Below are 19,390 nucleotides of genomic sequence, written 5' to 3' on the forward strand. Positions count from 1 at the left end.
TGTTCGTGCGCACGGTCACGTCTGTGCCTCTACCCCGCCCCACATCCTGTCCGTGTGCACGGTCACGTCTGTGCCTCTACCCCGCCCCGCCTCCTGTCCATGTGCATAGTCGCGTCTGTGCCTCTACCCCGCCCCGCCTCCTGTCCATGTGCATAGTCGCGTCTGTGCCTCTACCCCGCCCCACCTCCTGTCCATGTGCATGGTCGCGTCTGTGCCTCTACCCCGCCCCACCTCCTGTCCATGTGCACGGTCGCGTCTGTGCCCCATGTACACACAAGGCACGGATTGTAGGAGCGTTCTTGTCTCATGCATTCTTCACATCCTTCACAGATCCCTGTGCAGCACTGTTCCCCTGACAGCAGTGTCCAAGCAATTTGCACTGCCCTGTTTCAGCCTTACTGTCACTGTAGTTGGTCAGGGTGCGTGTGTGTGTGTGTGCGCATGCGTGTGTGTTTGTGCATGTGTGTGTGTGTGTGCGTGCGTTTGTGCATGTGTGTCTTAAGTCTGCATAATGCCAAGAGAGTGTTGGGTTTCTTATACATTGTAAAAATTATGCACATATCTTTTTCCAGCTGAGCATGATGATTCTAAGAAATTTTTTTTTTTTTTTTTAATAATTGCCTGGATCCTTCTGAATTTCTCCGCTCCCCTGGGATAAATGCACTTCGTAGCTAAACTTCCGAGATTGTCTCACGCCTACTTCACATCTGGGGGGGAACAACGGCATTCAGTGAAATAGCTCAGCCTGAACGGTGTGAGTTTGAGCATGTTTCATTCCGATTAGAACATTAGAGGGTGAGATAAAGTCAACCTTTTAAAATAATAAATACGATTATGTATTTTTTGTAATTGGATTATGTTAAAAGTCACCTTTAGCCCGCGGGTAAATACCCGCATCTGCTCTTAGCTAAACCAGCTTGGGGAGCAAGTTCTAACCGCGTATTTGCACTTCCGATGTGAGCCGCTGTATTTAGAAAAAAAACCTGTTCCTTTGTGAGTACGTACGGGAACCAGAGATAACACATAAAAACAGATAATCCCTTCGGGTGTTAACACTGCATGACAACACAAATCTCTCCCTCCCTCCCCTCCCCCCCACCCCCGCATAAATTTTTTTTTTAAAAATACCACGTTTTATTTTCACAGGACATTCCCACGGAGGAAGAAATAAGAAATCAGAGAGTTCAGAGAGGAAGCAGGAACCCACCTTTAAATTAAATTAACATTAAATCATCTTAATTATAAATATATATTTAAAAACTGCTTATCCTCAAAGGCTTCGATCATAACAAAGACACTGAGGACTGGGCTGAGGTGGCCCTTGGGTTTTAGTGGCGCTAAAAAGTTCTTGTGTCTGTCCACTATGATAAGAATAAATAGAACATCATAAGGACCGAAAATCATCTTTATGCCAAAAAGGTCAAATTGACCCACGAACAGGAAAGTGAAACTCCTTACTGTGCCAGAAAAGACCAGATGGCTGATATTTTTAGAAATGTGTTAAAGGGCGGTTGTGGGCACAAAATGTGTATAAAATGTATGCAAAACTGACAATCGAGGTTCAATTCTGCTGAATTGATCCGGCTTTGTGCACCTGTGCAATAAAGTCTAAACTTTCTGAAGAGCTTGCTGCTGTTGTGCTGTGGTGTCTTTTCCCTCGTGAAATTGTTTTTTACAGATTGACGATTGGCGTGGAAGTCTGTCGTTTCCTAGACACGACAGTGGCCCCAAAGTGCTCCAACATTCACACACACATTCACACACTCGCGTTGTGAGGACCGGGGGTGGTTGTGGCCTTAAACGACTGCATAGTGTTTATGCCAGCGGTCCTTTATTTTTAACCTAACGACCCCCAGCTGTTCCTCTGCCACACTGTTGCAGGTATTAGGATTTCAGGAGAACTGAAATTGATTGTATTGTTGATTGTAGCTACGCGTCCGGGAATTACAAGGACCCCCCACGGGTTGCTGTGTTTTTTTTTTTTTTTTTTATCTCTGTCGGTATCGTGGATATTAATAGAAGGGCGTGCGCGGTGGCATGTCGCTCATACGCGGGAGAAGAAGCAGAAGAGCCGGCGTTCTGGCGTCTCGCGACCTTTCCCCGTCAGGGCAGCGTGAGTCTGTCGCTATTAATCGCTCCACACGCGACACCCGAGCTCCAGAGGGCCTGACCCAGCCCACTTCGATGTGCCGACGGTCGCGAGCGCTTATGAAACCAGCCGCTCGCAGAACGCACAAAGTCATAACACCAGCTGCGCCCGCGAGCACATTTCGCATCGCGGAATCGGGGTTCGGAAATGGATTACGAAGCGTCCGCCACTCAGAGGAGGAAGTGCAGAAGAGCGGTTCTTCTGGGAGTCTGCGTCCTGCTCTTACTGACGGCCGTGGGCGCGTGCCTGGGCGCCGCTTTCGGTCACAGGAGTAGCGGTCCTTCGAACGGGAACTTTAGAACGATATTGATCTCTAAATGCAAAACTTATCTGGGGGAGAAGGGCGAGCACTCAAGGTAAGACTGGGACTCGGGAAAGCCCTGTAGTCCTGTGTTTAACGTTGCTTCTTGATTATGTATCAGTTTAAACTTTTTTTTTACATAAAAAAAAAAGTTCCCCCTAGACGTGGCTGTTGCAAATGGCTGTTATGTCTACAGTTATAGCCAAGAAACAACACCTGTTAAAAAAAACATTTAGGCTTGGGAAATGTAGCTCTCTCCCTTAAATCGCTCCTTATCGAACCTGCCATGATCCCCGGAATTTCGTGAGCTTACCTTTCCATGGCACAATTAAGCAGGAAATTATTTAAAATCGAAATGAAAAATTCTCACAGAACTTTATTTAAATGTTTTAATTCATGAGCATGAATTAGTGAAACTAGTGGTGCCAATAATTGTGCCACCTATCTTTTTCAGAAATAAAAATAATACTTATTTAAAAAATAAAATAAAAACTTTTCTATTTTTATTAGTATTAAGGAATATGATTTCCCGATTTTGAGTGTACAATACATCTGATTACCTGTGTTTTTAATTTCAACAGCCTTTTTGGTCGTCTTTATCAAGGGTACCAACAATTTAGGCGGTCACTATATGTATTTGTGTGCGTGTGTGTGTGTTTGAGTGTGTATGTGTTTTTAGTATTGACACAATTCGCTCAGCAGTCAGAAGTTGATTGAGAAACTTGGTGCTTTCTTAACTTTCTTTATTTCAAGAAAATAGTTTCGCAATCTATGATTTTATGATCATCAATTTAGGTCGTTACTGGTGCATAAATCGATGCTTACACTGCTGTCAGCTCATGTGCTTTTCTTCACAAAACACAACTTGGGGAACTTTGAGCAAGAGCATAATAGCTTAAAATGTCTTCCACCCCGAGAAGATTTTTGATGTTTTATTTAATTTATCCAAGCTTACGCAAATCAAACATAAAGGTAAAGTGTGGCTACAACAGTGAGGGGAGAAAAACAACAAAACATGTTAGCCTTACATTCTGTAGTTTTTATTTCATTAGGAGTGTTCATGGCATACAGTAGTTGAGGAACTATTTTTTGAATTATAAAATTATTTTTCAGTTTATTATAATTCAGTGTCCCTCAGGTAGGAGTGGTGGTGGAGTTCATACTCTACAGGATGAGTACCTGTGTACATTACAGACATTTAGCAGACACTCTTATCCAGTGACTTACACAACTTTTTACATAGCATTTTTAAAATGTATTTACATACATTACAAAGCAAATTTTTGCCTATGTAACATATAGTTAATTGTTCATTAAACACAGCTTGAAAAAGCAAATTACCTGTTGCTAAACGGCATTATTGTTGATGTCATTGTAAAATCAGGACTTTAATGCTTTCTCAACAATAGCAGTGCCAGTGATTATAATGGTAAACATTTTTGGCATTTTGTTCAGCTTTGGGTTACACTTTCAGTATTAGCCACACCCCCTTTTAAAAAGAAAAAAAATTCATGGGTGTTCATGGGTATTTTCATATGAATCATACACTTACAAAATCACACAGAACCTTTATCCTGTGTGAACCTTTGACCTTTGCTGTGTTTGCAAGACTTTATGGAGATTGCCTTCATGCCTGTGTGATGATAATAATAATAATAATAATAATAAATACTACATTTTATTGTATACAGTACATAGATCCCACCAAGGCCTTACACTGTAGAGAAATGGTTGAACTAAAATGGTCAAAAGGAAGATAAAACTGATGGTTTTATTCACAGTTTCATTTATCCATATGAAAAACACCCAGACAAAATTTCCAGAGAATTGTTTTCTAGTTTTCTTTTAGTGGTTGAGAGGCTTAGGTGCTCATGTTGGATTTTAATGTGCTGGTGACCACTGTGACCACGAGGGTACCAGGGGTCAACAGGAAATGATGTGCCCCTGGGTTTGCTGAACGGGGAATGAGGAAGTGTGCCTTCTCACCGGCTCCCTCTGGTGGTTGCAGTGAGAATACGTGTGAGGAGATGTGGGATGCGTTCTCAGGCGCCTACGTAGGAAAGGACCCCTGCGACGTTCCCATGGAGGCATATGACCCTCTCATCCACGCTGTCAGTGAAAAAGCTGCCTGTAACCGGGTAAGTCCCGCCCACCCCACTGCCTGTAACCCAGTAAGCCCCGCCCACCCCACTGCCTGTAACCGGGTAAGTCCCGCCCACCCCACTGCCTGTAACCGATAAGTCCCGCCCACCCCACTGCCTATAACCGGGTAAGTCCCGCCCACCCCACTGCCTGTAACCGATAAGTCCCGCCCACCCCACTGCCTGTAACCGGGTAAGTCCCGCCCACCCCACTGCCTGTAACCGATAAGTCCCGCCCACCCCACTGCCTATAACCGGGTAAGTCCCGCCCACCCCACTGCCTGTAACCGGGTAAGCCCCGCCCACCCCACTGCCTGTAACATGATAAGTCCCGCCCACCCCACTGCCTGTAACCGATAAGTCCCACCCACCCGACTGCCTGTAACCCAGTAAGCCCCGCCCACCCCACTGCCTGTAACCCAGTAAGCCCCGCCCACCCCACTGCCTGTAACCCAGTAAGCCCCGCCCACCGCACTGCCTGTAACCGATAAGTCCCGCCCACCCCACTGCCTGTAACCGATAAGTCCCACCCACCCCACTGCCTGTAACCGGGTAAGTCCCGCCCACCCCACTGCCTGTAACTGGGTCTTTTCTCATGGTGTATTTCAGATGTTGTTCTGGAGCAAAACGAAAGACATCGTGCATCAGCTCACGGAGGCCAAGCATTGTCTGCTGACCCTGGAGGACACGCTGCTGGGCTTCGTCATGGACGGCCTGACCTGGTGCGGCAAGAACGGCAGCAAAGGTGCGGTTCAGCCAATCAGCTTCAGCTGCAGGGCGATTACATCAGTACACTATCACAGCCAATCAGCTTCAGCTACAGGACGATTACATCAGTATACTATCACAGCCAATCAGCTTCAGCCACAGAACTGCTATATCAGTAAAATATTTAAATGTTTGTGTGTGTGTGTGTGTGTGTCCTCTCTCCTCCTTTTCCCCAGAAACCTTCACCACCGGCTGCCCAGGGTGGATGGAGTGTGAGAGGAATCCGGTCCGGTCCTTCTGGAATCGAGCCTCAGCAGCGGTGAGTATCTGACGTACCTGTAACCTGGCCTGTATCTGGTGTACCTATACCTGTACCTGTGTCTGGTGTACCTGTACCTCTAACTGGCATACCTGGCCTGTATTAGGTGTACCTGTACTGGCCTGTATCTGGTGTATCCGGCCTGTGCCACATACCTGTGGAACAGACCCACACCTGCAGTGCAGACTCAGATCTCCTGTGTGGGAACTGCTCACTCCTGCCCTCTGTTCACCTGCTGATTCAGGTGTACTGTTTCAGTGACACCTGTGGACAGGTGACCCTTTAGGGTCTGTGCCCTGACAAACTGATCAATGTCTTTTACAAACATTAGAGTTTATTACAGTTGAGGCTATAACAGTCTTTGAGTTTGCTGATGGTCGTTATAAAGTTTGTGGGTGTGTGCGTGTCATTTACTGTGGTAATTTAAGCCATGTTTTGGCGGTTGTAAAGTTTCCGAAAAGAAAATAAATCAAGTTAGCCAATTACAGGGTATTTTCTAAAGCATTGTTTATTATAATTTATATTGTTCATTGTTTGGTGGGTTTTTCTTTACATAAGGCTTACAGCAGAACATGGAAAGCTCCAGAAGCCCCACTGTCCAGACTGTTAAAAAAGTTCCTGCTCTGTTTGCCTTCTGAATGGCAATAGAGTTTCTCAAAAGGGCTTTGTTTCTTGTTTCCATGGAGATACCACTTGTTAGCTGATTTATAAACTCTACCACAGCTCACAGAATTTTAAATTTTGTTTTACTTTTAATTCACATTGCCATGACGAACATCAAATATGGCTTTGCATTGTGTTTAACAAAAATAATAAAATGTTAATGTTCAAAGAAGGATGTGGGAAATGTGAGGTTTTAGAGTCTGCAGCAGCAGGCAGCCATGTTAAAAGCTTGTGCAAATTCAGGTCAGTAACTGGGAATCACAGCTAAGAAACATAAATATGCAAAATGCATTCACAATCATTTATTTATTCATGCATTGCAGTTTGCCGAGTCTGCTTGTGGCGAAGTCACCGCGATGCTGAATGGATCAATAAACACACCTTTTAATACCAACAGGTAAGGGTGGCATCACCTGTGCTGGAACATTCCACTGCAGGGCAGTTACTGCCTCCGACTCACCCTCAAAGATCTAGCCAGAACTCGATCAGAACCATTCAGATCCAAGCGTAAATAAATCTAAAGTAACGTAATGTAGCCCAACACTGAAACTACAAAAACCACACTGCACTGCTAGCAAAGAGCTAGGAGGCTTCCAGAGGACGCTTTGATGAGGATACATGACCTCATCCTTTGTGAAAGTATTTTTTCAGAATGCGTGCCGTATAAAAGATCGACCTGTGGATCCACCTCTCCACATCGGTCATGTCTGCCATAATTGATGTGGCTTAAAACTAACTTTCCATTCGCCTGATACATACTGCCTTGATTCCTTCGTCCTCGTGTCTCTTCCTCGCGTCCTCCGTTGGGTGGAGCTAAAGAGCGTGGAGAGGCTGTGGGGAAGGGGAGTGAAAATAAGCAACTTGAATGAACCCACTGAGGAGGATGATGGTGAAGAAGTGTATTTTGTTTGAATTGCCAGTTTCCCTTGATCTGTGTTTGTTTTAAACATATTTCTGCCCCCCCAGCATATTTGGCAGCATTGAAGTCAAGAAGTTTAGTTCCCCCAAAATGAGGGCCTTGAATGTCATCCTGGTGACCAGAGGAAATGACACGTAAGCTCCTCCCCTCACGTCCTGGTGCAGCGCTGTAAGCGGTCCTCGGTGTGTGTTCCTGACTCGACACTCACGTGGTGACACGTGTGGAATCCGGGATGGTCATCACTCCCTGTTGCACGTAGAATTCTGTGGCTGTTTTTCCTGATTACAGGCAAGACACTTGCCACAGATTCAGGGACCATATTGGTATCTGTACACTCGCAGAGTATTAATAACACACACACAGCCTTACATTTCAGTGAATTCTAAAATAATAATTCTTTAAAAAATTGTGAACATTGTATTTTATATAGCGCTAAAAAATGATAATAATATATACATTTCCACATTTCTATGATAACACTGATATTCTACATTTGGAAACCTATTCAACATTATAAATTCTGTAGGTAGGGCTTCTAAAGGGGCTGAGAGTTAACCAGCCTGATGAACTCCTTCCGTGATGTGATGTTTTGTGTAAAATGTGTCAGCCTTGCTGTATTATTGGAAAAGCCCAGATTTCAGGCCCAACTACCTGTTCATTTCCCAAAGGACAAACTGTGAAAATGACTCTCTACAAAGTCTGCAAGGTACCCTGGACCCAAACCTCAAGTACACCTGCAAAGAGGTTCAAAGGTGAGGGCGGGGGGGGGGGGGGGGGGGTCTACCAATGAAATGCCTTTTTGCAAGCGGTGCTGTGGCCAATCACAGCCATTCTGCGGCCAGTCAGACCCGTTTCAGTTCAGCACCCGTTCCTGATCCTCATTTCTGCTTTTTCTCTTCCCCCTGAACCAGGTCGAAAATATTGGATTGCATCTCCGACCCCGACAAGCCCTGCGGTGACTGTTGGTGACCTAGCCCAATGAGGAGTGTGAGGGGGCGGGGCCTCCCAGTAGCTTGTCCAATCAGAATGTCTAATTGAGCAAAGTAGCTGTGGGCTGCTGGTGGGGGAGTGTAACGTGGCCATGGTTCAGCTTGTGCTTGCTGACTGGTGGGGTCCTCTGTACACACAGCCACTAACAGAGTAGTATAACATTTACTAGAAATAATTCCAAGATAAGAGATCCAATGAAAGAAATGTAACCACAAGGTCAAAGGTTACTGATGCTGTAGCAGGAGGTTTAGATCCTGTATGTTCTAAGAAGTTTGTCTTTTTTTAAAATAAACTATGGAACTAAGTTTTTATATGCTGTTCATATTTGTAAAATAATCATTATAACTAATTATTATAACTATTTTTGTCCAATGGAATTTCAGTGGTCTAGCTGACCAGTCTGTGAGTGCTTCTTCCCTCTTCTGCTCGATTTCCATCTGGGCCTTTCTAGAACCTTTGTAATGACAAACCACTGAGTCTCACACACTGTTCTTAGTGGACTGAATCCTCTGGGTGGTCATCCTCTGGTCTCATGCAATAAAAAAATAATAAAAATTTCCTCGGACATAAAAGCACTTGCAGTATCTCGGAGTATAAATAAGAGTTAGTGGTAGCGTAAAGACTCTGAGTTGCCAGAAGATGGCGACATTCAGCGACAAGCGTGCATATTTCAGGGAACGCAGGGATGCTTCAGAAGCGCCTCACAAAGCCGGTTTGATTTAAAGGACGCCGGTTAGATCGCGATGGCATACGGTGAAGCCACACTATACGCGGCGACGGCCGCCTGTCGCCGCGCCGCGTCCCCACAGTCGGCTGTTTGTGGGCGTGTCACCTATTTTTGACAGACAGTTGTGTTCGTTAAATGTTGACCGGGTTTAATATCGTGTTTCAAATTCATTGTCCTGTCTGAATAAAAATCATTTTTGCAGTAACCTAGATCTGAAAGATGTTAGTCAGCTGCCTAGCTAGGCTGTTTAATGTAGTATTGTGTCAGGATTACCATAAATACCTGGCTTCGGGGAAGAACAGACATATGAACACCCCAAACCCGCCCCCTCCCCTGCCCCCTTTCATAAACTCACAAACGGTGTACCCCTTTCCTTTCTGATTGACACCAACACCTAACACACCTCTGCGTTTCTCTGAACTTGGAAATGACAACTAACCCCCAGCCTACACAGAAAGGACACACCCACGCACAGACTCCAAAAAAACCCCTTTGACAGTTTGCTGAAACAGTGGACTCTTCAGTCCTCCTGCAAAATACTGAGTCAGAGGGGAAGGAAACAGTCACACACCAGCCAGCATTTACGGGATTCTAATAGCGATGAACGTTTTTCATAAATCATTTTCAGTACTTCAAAAAAATCAGGTTAAATACGCCAGTCTTTCCCCAGGCAGTTACAAAGCTAAATATAGTTGCATAACGCTGATTTGCGTTTGTGTGTCTCCAGTCAAATGCCTGAAATCCAGAGATTCGCGTTCGATGACGGTTCCAACCGCGTATCCATAAAGACAAGTAATAATCATTTCAATTACACGACCATGATTTATTTTCTTCACACTCATCAGAAAAACACGGCGCGGCAACATTTCAGTAAACGGACGTGATTACTGGGGATCACTGCAATTTCGAGGCACGAAATTTTCAAGCACTGACATTTGTTCGGCTATTTCAGACCCTTTTCTCGTTGCGTGGGCGGACTCCATGACGACCCGCGCGGCCAAAGGGAATCCTAGGTGCGATGCACGAGCCATCTTGGTGCGTGAGCGTGATGGGGTTTCGACGACATGTTCGTACCAGAAAGACGGCGTAGGCGTCGAAAGGGATTTCCCTTTAAAGTTTTACTTAAACAGACCGCCGGCTGCGCACGAGGGGCGGCTAAAAGTGCAAGGTCGTCTTCTGAGAGTGAAGCATTTCTGTCACTGTTCAATAATGGGTACATTAACGTTTTAATATTAAGGTTGCACCTTATCTAATATTCCACAATTCTTAGGCAATGGGTTTGAACACTTAAACAACCACAATCTCAAATTATGAAACCGTCAGTTGCAAAACTATTTTCTTAAAACAAAGGACGCAACGGAAGCAATTCCAATAGCTGCAGTTCTAAAGTATACCGGTTTTTATTATATAGGCTAAGCGGGAAATGCATCAAGGCATAGTACCGGCGCAAAAATCTGCAAGAAAAGCTTCGGATTTTAGCTCTCATTGGAGGGCGTGTGGTTTTGCGAAAAAAAATGTGAAGAGATGCTAACAAATGTTAGCATGTAAATCTTCTAATCCATTTTGGCTTCTGCAATCACAAGTTGGTCATTATTTTGCAAAATAAAAATAAATATGCTGCCCCAGTTTTGCGTGGGCACCTCAGCGGAGACGTTGGTCAGGAAGCGGTCTCTCACATAGCAACACGTCAGCTTCCAGCTGTGTAGAACGCTATGGGTGTCAACGGTTTAGAACACTGAACAGCTGTTTATGACGTAAGCAGCGCAATAAAGGCAAAGGGCGCATATTTAGCACTACACCGACAAAATGCATGCTGTAAATGAAATGAAAAAGGTCATGGGGTGATCAAACAGTTAGCCAAATTTTTTGCAATTAACGGGCCCAGCAAAACGTTCTTCAGACCATCCAAAATTTTAATCCTGGTGCAGCAATTGGTGTGGGTCTGTGCATGTGAGCATAAGAGTGTATGCAAGTGTATGAGTGAGTATGTGAGTGTATGAGTACGTAAGTGTAAGAGCGCGAGTATGAGAGTGTATGCGAGTGAGTGCGAGTTGTTCTCTTGCTCTTCCTTCACAGTGCGAAGGCCCAGGTCTTACACAGACGGTGCAGTTGGACTGTGGGAATCAGATTAAGCAGAAGGGTCGCTCTCGCGCGTTGAGGTGAGGAAAGCGCGGCTGGCTGAAATCCTTTCTTTCCGGAAGACACTATGGCAGAGCTGCCAGGCACAGCCTGCACTGGCACACCTAGGATTCAGCACCAGACACCGTGTGCAGCTCAGTGTGGTAGCAGGGCATGCATCCTTGATACAAAAGGCCAGGGACACTCAGCCAGGTCTAGTGTTAGCATTACCATTTATATGCTTCACAAAATGTATTTTTACAGAGAGAGACAATAATAAACTGATTAACTGATATATATATATATATATATGCCGTGACTACCCTGGAAGGGACAGAAAAGCTGGACACAGGGAGATGCGGAAATTCCAGATATCTCCAGCGTTTGAGGGGGAGGGGGAGAGCAATCAGCAAAACCTTCGTCCGTCACCCTCACAGGATCTGGGCAAAAACAACAAAACTAAAACAAAGACAAAATAAATGAAATAAGGGTCGCTTTTCAGCTGCATACGTCGTACGGGCTCAGGCTCCCTCTCTCTCACTCTCTGTCGTAGGGGATCCCGGTCTCCGACACCTACTGTGAAAAGAAGCACTTAAATCCTGGACTGATTCGTATCATCCAGGTGTGTGTCTGCTTAAGCAGTTGGCGTGGTCCTCGAATTGCCCTGAATTCCTCCTGCAAACAGAGCCCTGCCACACACATGTCTTGGTCATATGGCCTATACATCCAATGTATATGGGTCCCGGTAACTCTTTTCCAGGCAGAGTAAACTTATGCTTGTAATTGTTCACCATAGTTAGGGGTCGATTGGATCGTGTTAGTCTGGGTCCTCACCCCAGACCTGTTCGCCTTGGGAGACCCTACCGGGGGACATGTAATTCCCCCGACGACATGGCTCCGGGGATCATAAGACCTCGCAAGCCCTTCCGCCACGACAAGGCCACAATCCAGGAAGGGAAAATTTACATACTTACCCTTCAAATGTGCACACCAGAATGACACTACTGCCCCTGGTTTTTCCCATGACTCAGATGAAGTCCTTTCATCAGTAGTAGTTTTGGTGCCATCACACACACACTTTCTGAAGGATACACAGACTGGGTTGATCAGGCCCAGAATGAACTGTATAGCTAATCCAATACCCTACCACGGTTTCCGACTGGCTTTTTGAATCCACTCTCAACTCATATTGAATCTGACGTCATCCATGCAACAATACTTGTTGGCACGTTTTGGTTTTATTCTTCCCCACCACCAGCCCCCTCTTTGGGGGACATCTGTTATTGCAAGTATGGTCTGAGCCAAGTAGTTAATCCACTGTTACACACTCTTCAGCTAAAGCCAGTGTGACGCTGTCTTCCACCTGTTCAGCTGTGTTGAAAAAGATCTTGTACTTTGTTTTTCTTGCCCACCACCACCACCCCCCCTCATCGGAGGACATCTTTGTTATTGCAAGTCTGGCCTGAGCCAAATAGTGGATGAACTATTACGCACTCTTGTGATGTTCCAGTGGGAAAAGGCTAGTCTCCTCTTCATCCACTACCAATTACAGTAAGCCAGTGTGAACCTTGAACAGTGCTGACCTGGAGTGCTTGTCCATGCAGTCCCAGTCCTCAATGTCATCTCAGTCCTTCTCCCCTCTGTCACTGACTGCGTAGTGATGGTTATACCATCTGTGAAGATTCAAGTTTGGATTTTGTTTTAGGTCCCCTGCTTGGTCTTTCTACCAAGCCCACAAGGATGCAGAAGGCAGCTGTGATGAACACCATGCACCTTGTAATCGTGTCCACCCCCAGCCTCTGGTAAAACAGTCACACACTGTAACTCTCATGCTGAACCTTTTAAAAATGTAATTGTTTTTTAAATTTATTTTAAATTTTAAGTTTTTATTGATTCTATTTATTTCTTTTATTTTAATTTTATTAGGGCTAGGATTAGTTAAATTTTTATTCTATTTATTTATTATTTGTTACTTATTTTATTTACTATTTGTTTATTATTCCTATTTTATTTATTATTCCTATTATTACTCTTATGTTTAACCTACAGAAATAGTTAGATAAGTTCAGGATGAGAGTTACAAGTGTGTGACTGTACTACAAAACAGAGGCTGGGGGTGGCACAGGTACAGGGTGCAGTGTCCATCATAGCTGCGGTTTACATCCTTGTAAACTCTGCAGAAAGACCAAGCTGAGGGCCCAAGACAAACTCCAAGGTGCCACAACCACCAACATGAACCTTCATGTATCCAGCATCCAGTGAAGCTTCTCATCCATGGTCGTCAAACCTGTTTTCCGTGACATGCTCCACAGTGACTGGGAGGGCTCCTGTACAATCCTGCGGCGTCTCTTGGACATGATTCCGGCAACGGCTCTTCATTCCGCACGGTGACCACCTCACCCCCTTCAACCGGTCTTCTGCCAGCACCTGGTATTCATCACCTGCTGTAGCCAGCCACCCTCTCATACCACGTCAGTACTCAGCCCGGGGGGGGGGGGGGGGGGGGGGGGGGGATTAGTGTAGCGGAGGCTAGCTAGCCACCGGGGTGCTAATGTCTTGTGTACAGCCATGCTACAATTCACACCACCACTCCAACTCTTTGGAGGACATCTTTGTTTTTGCTGGTCTAGCTCAGGCTTCTGAATGACTTCCGTTTGAATTGGAATTCACTTACCACAAAATTGAGGAAGGAGAGAAGAAAAGAAAAAGAAAAAAAAAAAAAAAAAAAAATTTAACACTGAGGTACCTTCAGAGTAACTAACCTGAGTCTACTTCCACTGGCTAACACTAAGGTTTTTCTTGCCCACCACCACCCCCCCTCTTTGGAGGACAACTTTGTTATCAATGGCTGGCCTGATCCAGGTAGCCGATCCACTCCTCTGCACTCTTCAGTCAAAATATGGTTTGATGCTCTTGCTTTCTCCTGTCTAGCTGTTTTTCCACATGGCCTTGTATGTTGCGGTCTTTGCTCCAGGAATTCTCAGTTTCCTCTGCATCCAGTCCTTAGAAGCCTCTTATCCCACATCCACTGGTAAGCACCTAGATAAGGAAGAGTGCATGGAGAAGAGCTGGTTAAGTGATTGCTTCAGTGGGTTCATTGCATTGGCTTCCTCCAACCTCTCTTACTATGGCACCATTACCTCCAGCACAATTGTATTGCTTGTGCTCCTTCACCAACTCCAGTCCTCATCCAATGGCTTTGCAAAGGATCTTCCAGGGTCAGAAGGCCTAGTTTTAAGTCTTTTCATTGCTGAAAAAAAAATCACTGAGCCACAATGTGAACCTTGATCGATGCTCACCCCACTTAGTTCTTGCAGTCACAGTCCTCAAATCTCTTCTCTGAAAGGCATCTGCCATTTTGTTCCCCTGCCGTAAAGGCCAATTCTGCTGAAGCTTTTGGAATCTTTGGAGGTTAGCTGCTAATGTTCCTGTTCACTGGTTCCACTGCTGATACTGTGAGTTTGTACACCGGAATGGGTTTAGAGGGGTTTGGTGAGGGTTTAGAGGGGTTTGGTGACAACACTAGACCTTGGGTTACAGGGACACCACCCTTCTCCACCCTTTGCACCCAGCCATGTGTGCGGTGTGTTGTCCTCTTCACACTCACCATGTCACAGAGTGAGCAGCCAGACCACTTCCCCAGGCTTCTGACTGGCTTCTCCATTTGTGCTGGAATCCACTGTCCATCTACTTCAAACCAAGTGCTTGTCATCTGCCTTGCCCTTTCCTCTCTTCAGTACCAGCAACCTTGAATCGCTGAGTCTGAAGCTCACTCTTGCTTAGGCAGTGGATCTGTCCAGGTCTTCAAACACCGAGCTCTCCTCTTTCACTGACTATGTAGTGATGGTCATGCTGTCTGTGAAAGTTCATGTCAGTGGTTGCCACACCTTGGATCTTGTCTTGGGCCCTCTGCTTGGTCTTTCAGCAGAGTCCACAAGGATGTAAATGACAGCTATGATGGACACTGTGCACCCCAAAACCATGTCACTCCCAGCCTCTGGTTGTACAGTCGTACACTATAACCCTCATCCTGAACTATTCTAAATTACTATTTCCTTATTTTTATTGCTATTTATTTTTGCTATTTTTATTGCTATTTATTTTTGCTATTTTTATTGCTATTTAGTCTTTTTTTTTTTTTTTTTTTTTAATATAATTTTCTAAAATAAAAATGTATTATAGTTTGGATTTTATCAAGGTTATATTATTTCTACTATTAGATTTTTATTTTTGATTTCTATTTAAAATTTCTATTTCTATTTTTTGTTTTTTCTAAAATGATTTCAGGGTGAGGGTAACAGTATGTGACTATACTACCAAACAGTAGAGGCTGGGCAGTAACAGGGTGCACAGTGTTCATCATAGCTGCTGTTTACATCCTTGTGGACTCTGCTGAAAGACCAAGCAGAGGGCCCAAGACAAGATCCAATGTGTGGCAACCACTGACATGAACTTTCACAGACAGCATGACCATCACTACATAGTCAGTGAAAGAGGAGAGATCGGTGTTTGAAGACCTGGACAGATCCACTGCCTAAGCAAGAGTGAGCTTCAGACCCAGCAATTCAAGGTGGCTGGTACTGAAGAGAGGAAAGGGCAAGGCAGATGACAAGCACTTGGTTTGAAGTGGATGGACAGTGGTTTCCAGCACAAACAGAGAAGCCAGTCAGAAGCCTGGGGAGGTGGGTCAACTGCTCACCCTGTGATACAATGACTGTGAAAAGGACAACACAAATCACTCAGATGACAAGATGCAGAAAGTGGAGAAAGTTGGTGTACCTGAGACCCAAGGCCTGGTGCTGACAGCACATAGCCTTCTCCAAGCTCCTTTAGCCCCTTCCGCTGTACAAAGTCCTTCCAGTCTCAATGCGATACCCAGGGCCGGGAGGAAGCAGAGGCTGTGGTCTGGGAGAGGTTAGCAGCAGCCATGATCTGTCCATCCAAGAGTCACTGCGAGTCCCTACCAGTGCTGGTGTGGAAGAAAAAAAAAAAATCTACCTCCAATTGTGCGTGGACAACAGGCAGTTGAACACAGTTACTTGCCAAGCTTCATACCCTCTTCCCAGCATTGACTACATCCTGGACATAGCATAGCACATGCTAACTGGTTCAGCTCACTCAACCCGCAAAGTGGTTATTGGCAGGTCCCTCTGCCAGCACCAGCTCATACCAAGATAGCCCAGCGATATTCAAATGGCTGATGGAAAAGATACTTCAGGACATTCCAGCAACAGTGTCTACCTTGAAGAGATCCTGGTCCAAACCTTCAATGTAGTGCAAGCAAACCTCTGCACCAAGCCAGGTCAAGCCTAGTTCTATAGCACGGTGATCCGTCTCGTCATGTTCACCCAAAAAACATGACACTTCTACAGCAAGGTAAAGCTCTTCCACAAGTGGACAGCACATCAGCAGCTTATTTTCATCATCTTCATCAGATCCATTTCCATGATATGGTCAGCTCCAGTGAGAGGATTTTTCCCACTCAACTTGTCCACTTCTGTCTCATTCTATTCATACTCACCTTCTCTCACCGGAGAAAGGGGGGGGGGGGGGGTAGTGTGACTGGAACCTATCCAAGCATGAATTTGCCTAGGAGGTGCACCTACCCATCGCAGGGCACATACAAGAGACACCATAGCCATGAGCAAACCCTGAACCTCAATCAGTAAGCCAGTCAGACCACTCAAATCCTATTTTACACATTTACCACAGACAACCTAATCACCTGCAACACAGATAACCGCCGAGCCCTTCTAAGCTCAAAGCTAAAATCTGCAAGCATTTACAAACTACTCTGCCAGTAATCACACCTTCTCTAAAAACCACGTACCAGCACAAAAGCAACCAAATCCCCTCACTCAAACCCTGAAACCATTCTAATTCCAAGTTCCTATATTCCTTCAAGACCATAAAACAGACAACACTGGCATCACATTTTTCCACCATTGCAGCAGCATCATTGAGAGAAAAAAAAAAAAAAACCCATTATCACATTTGAAAAAAAAAAAAAACAGCAGCAAAAACCAGCTTTGAATTAAAATAAGCATGCCCGTACCTTTGACGTCTTCTGGCAACCTACAACCCACCACCAACACCAACCGTGCAGCAGCAGTAGCATTGCTTCTAGCTTCTCACCTAAACTACTCAAATTCCACTAACTCAAATCAGCACCAGAGCTTTCAGCAATACAGCGCTAAGATCTCTACATCTATAATTAATTTACAACATCATTATCACAGCACTCAGTCCAGATGACAACACCAAAATGGAAATCAATAATCTACACATTTGCCTAATTTAATATAAACTTCACTCATCTACTATTAGCAAGTCACCAATTACAGAAAATCTGCACAATGAATCTACACACATCACACTGAAAGTGAATCACTCTAATGTACTTGCATCATTTGTAGCAATCTCTTAACAGCACAGCAGCTAAAACCAGCAGAAAATTGAAATGACATCAAAATCACCCCAGTCTCCATTTCATATTTAGCCAAAGTACAGGTAGCCTCCTTTTCGCTTTAGACGTAAACAGCAACTCGCAGCAAGTAGCTTTTCCTCAGAGCAACAGAACAAACACGACAGAGCCCAATTAAAAATATAATCTTCACTCCTCAACAATTCTCACCTAGTGTAGCATAAGCAACAATCTCCAAAATAAGCAAAAGATAACACAGCACTTCAGCACAGCGACATTCCACCAGTGAAGGTACATAACCAGCTCCTCACCTTTGATGTCTTCTGGCAGACGCACCTACAACCCACCACCAGCACCAACCGTGTAGCAGCAGCATTGCTTCTAGCTTCTCATCTAAACTACTCAGATTCCACTAACTCAAATCAGCACAGTTAAGATCTACAACTATAATTCACAGCATAAATCAGTCCAGAAAAATCAAATGACAGCACCAATGGAAATCAAAATCTACACATTTTGCCCTAAAAATACAAAACTTCACTCATCCACTATTAGCAACAGTCAATTACAGAATTGTAACTGCACAATATGAATCTACACACAGCATCACACTGAAAGTGAATCACTCAAATGTACTTGCATTATTTGTAGCAATTTCTTAAGCACAGCAGCAAAAAAAATTACATCAAAATCACCATTTCATATTTTGCCAAAATACAGGTAACCTTTTCTCTTTAGATATAAGCAACAACTCAGAGCAAGTAGCTTTTCCTCAAAGTAACAGAAACAAACACTACAGAGCCTAATAAAAATATAATCTTCACTCCTCAACAATTCTCACCTAGTGTAGCACAAGCAATCGCTAAAAAGCAAAAAGAAAACACAGCGACATTTCACCAGTGAAAGTACATAACCAGCTCCTCACCTTTGACGTCTTCTGGCAGACGCACCTACAACCCACCACCAGCACCAACCGTGCAGCAGCAGCACTGCTTCTAGCTCCTAACTTAAACTACGCTCTCTCGCTCTCAAATGCTACCAATTCTCAAGTCAGTACCAGGGCTTCGGCAACAAAGCGAAGATCTATACACCTACAATTAATTCACAACATCAATATCATTAGATCGCTATATAATCAGTCCAGAAAATATAAAGACAGCACCAATGTCCAGTCATCAGCAATCACTTCTGAACAGCACAGCAGCAACACAGCCGCAAACCAGAAGAAAGTGATGTCAATCACCACAAATTCCTCACAGGAATCAAACAAATTTATAAAATAATATTCACTCCTTGTCAACAACTATCACCAAGCATAAGCAATCTCCACACAGCCAAAAAAAAAAAAAAAAAAAAAAAAAAAGTCTTAAGCACAGCGGCATCCAACCAGTGAAAAGTACATAACCGTGGTCTTACTTGGTGTCGATTGATTGATGCATCTAGTTGTCTAGGTTGATTGCAGAGCTGGGGAAAGAAAGAATTTTTTAAAACTCACGAACAACTAGGCTACATGCAAAGAACAGCATAGCCTTTCCTATGAACACAAAGTAAATGTAAAAAACCCTGGCAAATGCTTCCTGGAAGTGTAAAACAAGCTGACGGTAAATTAAAAAAAACCTACTGCGGTAAATGCAGAATTTGTAATAGGCTAATTTAAATTTATTTTTTAAAAGCTGGAGAAGTTACAATTATTTAAGCCAAAGTTCTATCTTTGCATTCGTTTGCACACCGAGAAAGGTCGGATACAGAAATGTTAGTGTAGCTAAAATCATATTAATATGAATGAGGAATCTAGGTTGCTCAATATTCTAGTCATTCTGCACACCTGAATATGACTTTACAGGAGTAACGTTGTTAGTTGTATTTCCGAACTCCGTTTTTCTTTTTATAATGCCACTTTTCAAAATGGCAAGACCGCTTGTCAATCAACA

General features: G+C 44.3%; 3 protein-coding genes and 1 long non-coding RNA gene across 4 annotated transcripts in view; 2 read left to right on the forward strand and 2 right to left on the reverse strand.

Moving 5' to 3' along the window:
- Window positions 1–19,390, forward strand: part of LOC118225953 (tripartite motif-containing protein 16-like) — a 972,804-nt gene that overhangs the window by 614,292 nt on the left and 339,122 nt on the right. The window lies entirely within an intron of this gene.
- The window catches only part of LOC118225964 (tripartite motif-containing protein 16-like), an 890,716-nt gene that overhangs the window by 161,304 nt on the left and 710,022 nt on the right, over window positions 1–19,390 (reverse strand). The window lies entirely within an intron of this gene.
- Window positions 2,044–8,734, forward strand: LOC118226024 (ADP-ribosyl cyclase/cyclic ADP-ribose hydrolase 1-like). Its single transcript, XM_035415266.1, has 8 exons — window positions 2,044–2,505; window positions 4,459–4,588; window positions 5,201–5,336; window positions 5,536–5,618; window positions 6,605–6,678; window positions 7,248–7,334; window positions 7,869–7,952; window positions 8,112–8,734. Exons 1-8 carry the CDS (start codon window positions 2,297–2,299, stop codon window positions 8,167–8,169), a joined length of 861 nt encoding a protein of 286 aa, XP_035271157.1. The 5' UTR covers window positions 2,044–2,296; the 3' UTR covers window positions 8,170–8,734.
- Window positions 15,689–19,313, reverse strand: LOC118226058. Its single transcript, XR_004764953.1, has 3 exons — window positions 19,285–19,313; window positions 18,876–18,923; window positions 15,689–16,004 (listed from the first exon to the last, which is right to left on the reverse strand). It is a non-coding gene; the product is annotated as an uncharacterized LOC118226058 (long non-coding RNA).

The sequence above is a fragment of the Anguilla anguilla genome, chromosome 4, assembly GCF_013347855.1.
Source record: "Anguilla anguilla isolate fAngAng1 chromosome 4, fAngAng1.pri, whole genome shotgun sequence".
Classification (NCBI taxonomy): Eukaryota; Metazoa; Chordata; class Actinopteri; order Anguilliformes; family Anguillidae; genus Anguilla; species Anguilla anguilla.

What these genes read in the sequence shown, in the direction of transcription:
- LOC118226024 (XM_035415266.1), top strand. Translation starts at nt 2,297, where the DNA reads ATGGATTACGAAGCGTCCGCCACTCAGAGGAGGAAGTGCAGAAGAGCG. An exon ending in CGGCAAGAACGGCAGCAAAG is followed by an intron (nt 5,337 to 5,535) that starts GTGCGGTTCAGC and finishes CCTTTTCCCCAG; the next exon opens with AAACCTTCACCACCGGCTGC. An exon ending in ACACCTTTTAATACCAACAG is followed by an intron (nt 6,679 to 7,247) that starts GTAAGGGTGGCA and finishes CTGCCCCCCCAG; the next exon opens with CATATTTGGCAGCATTGAAG.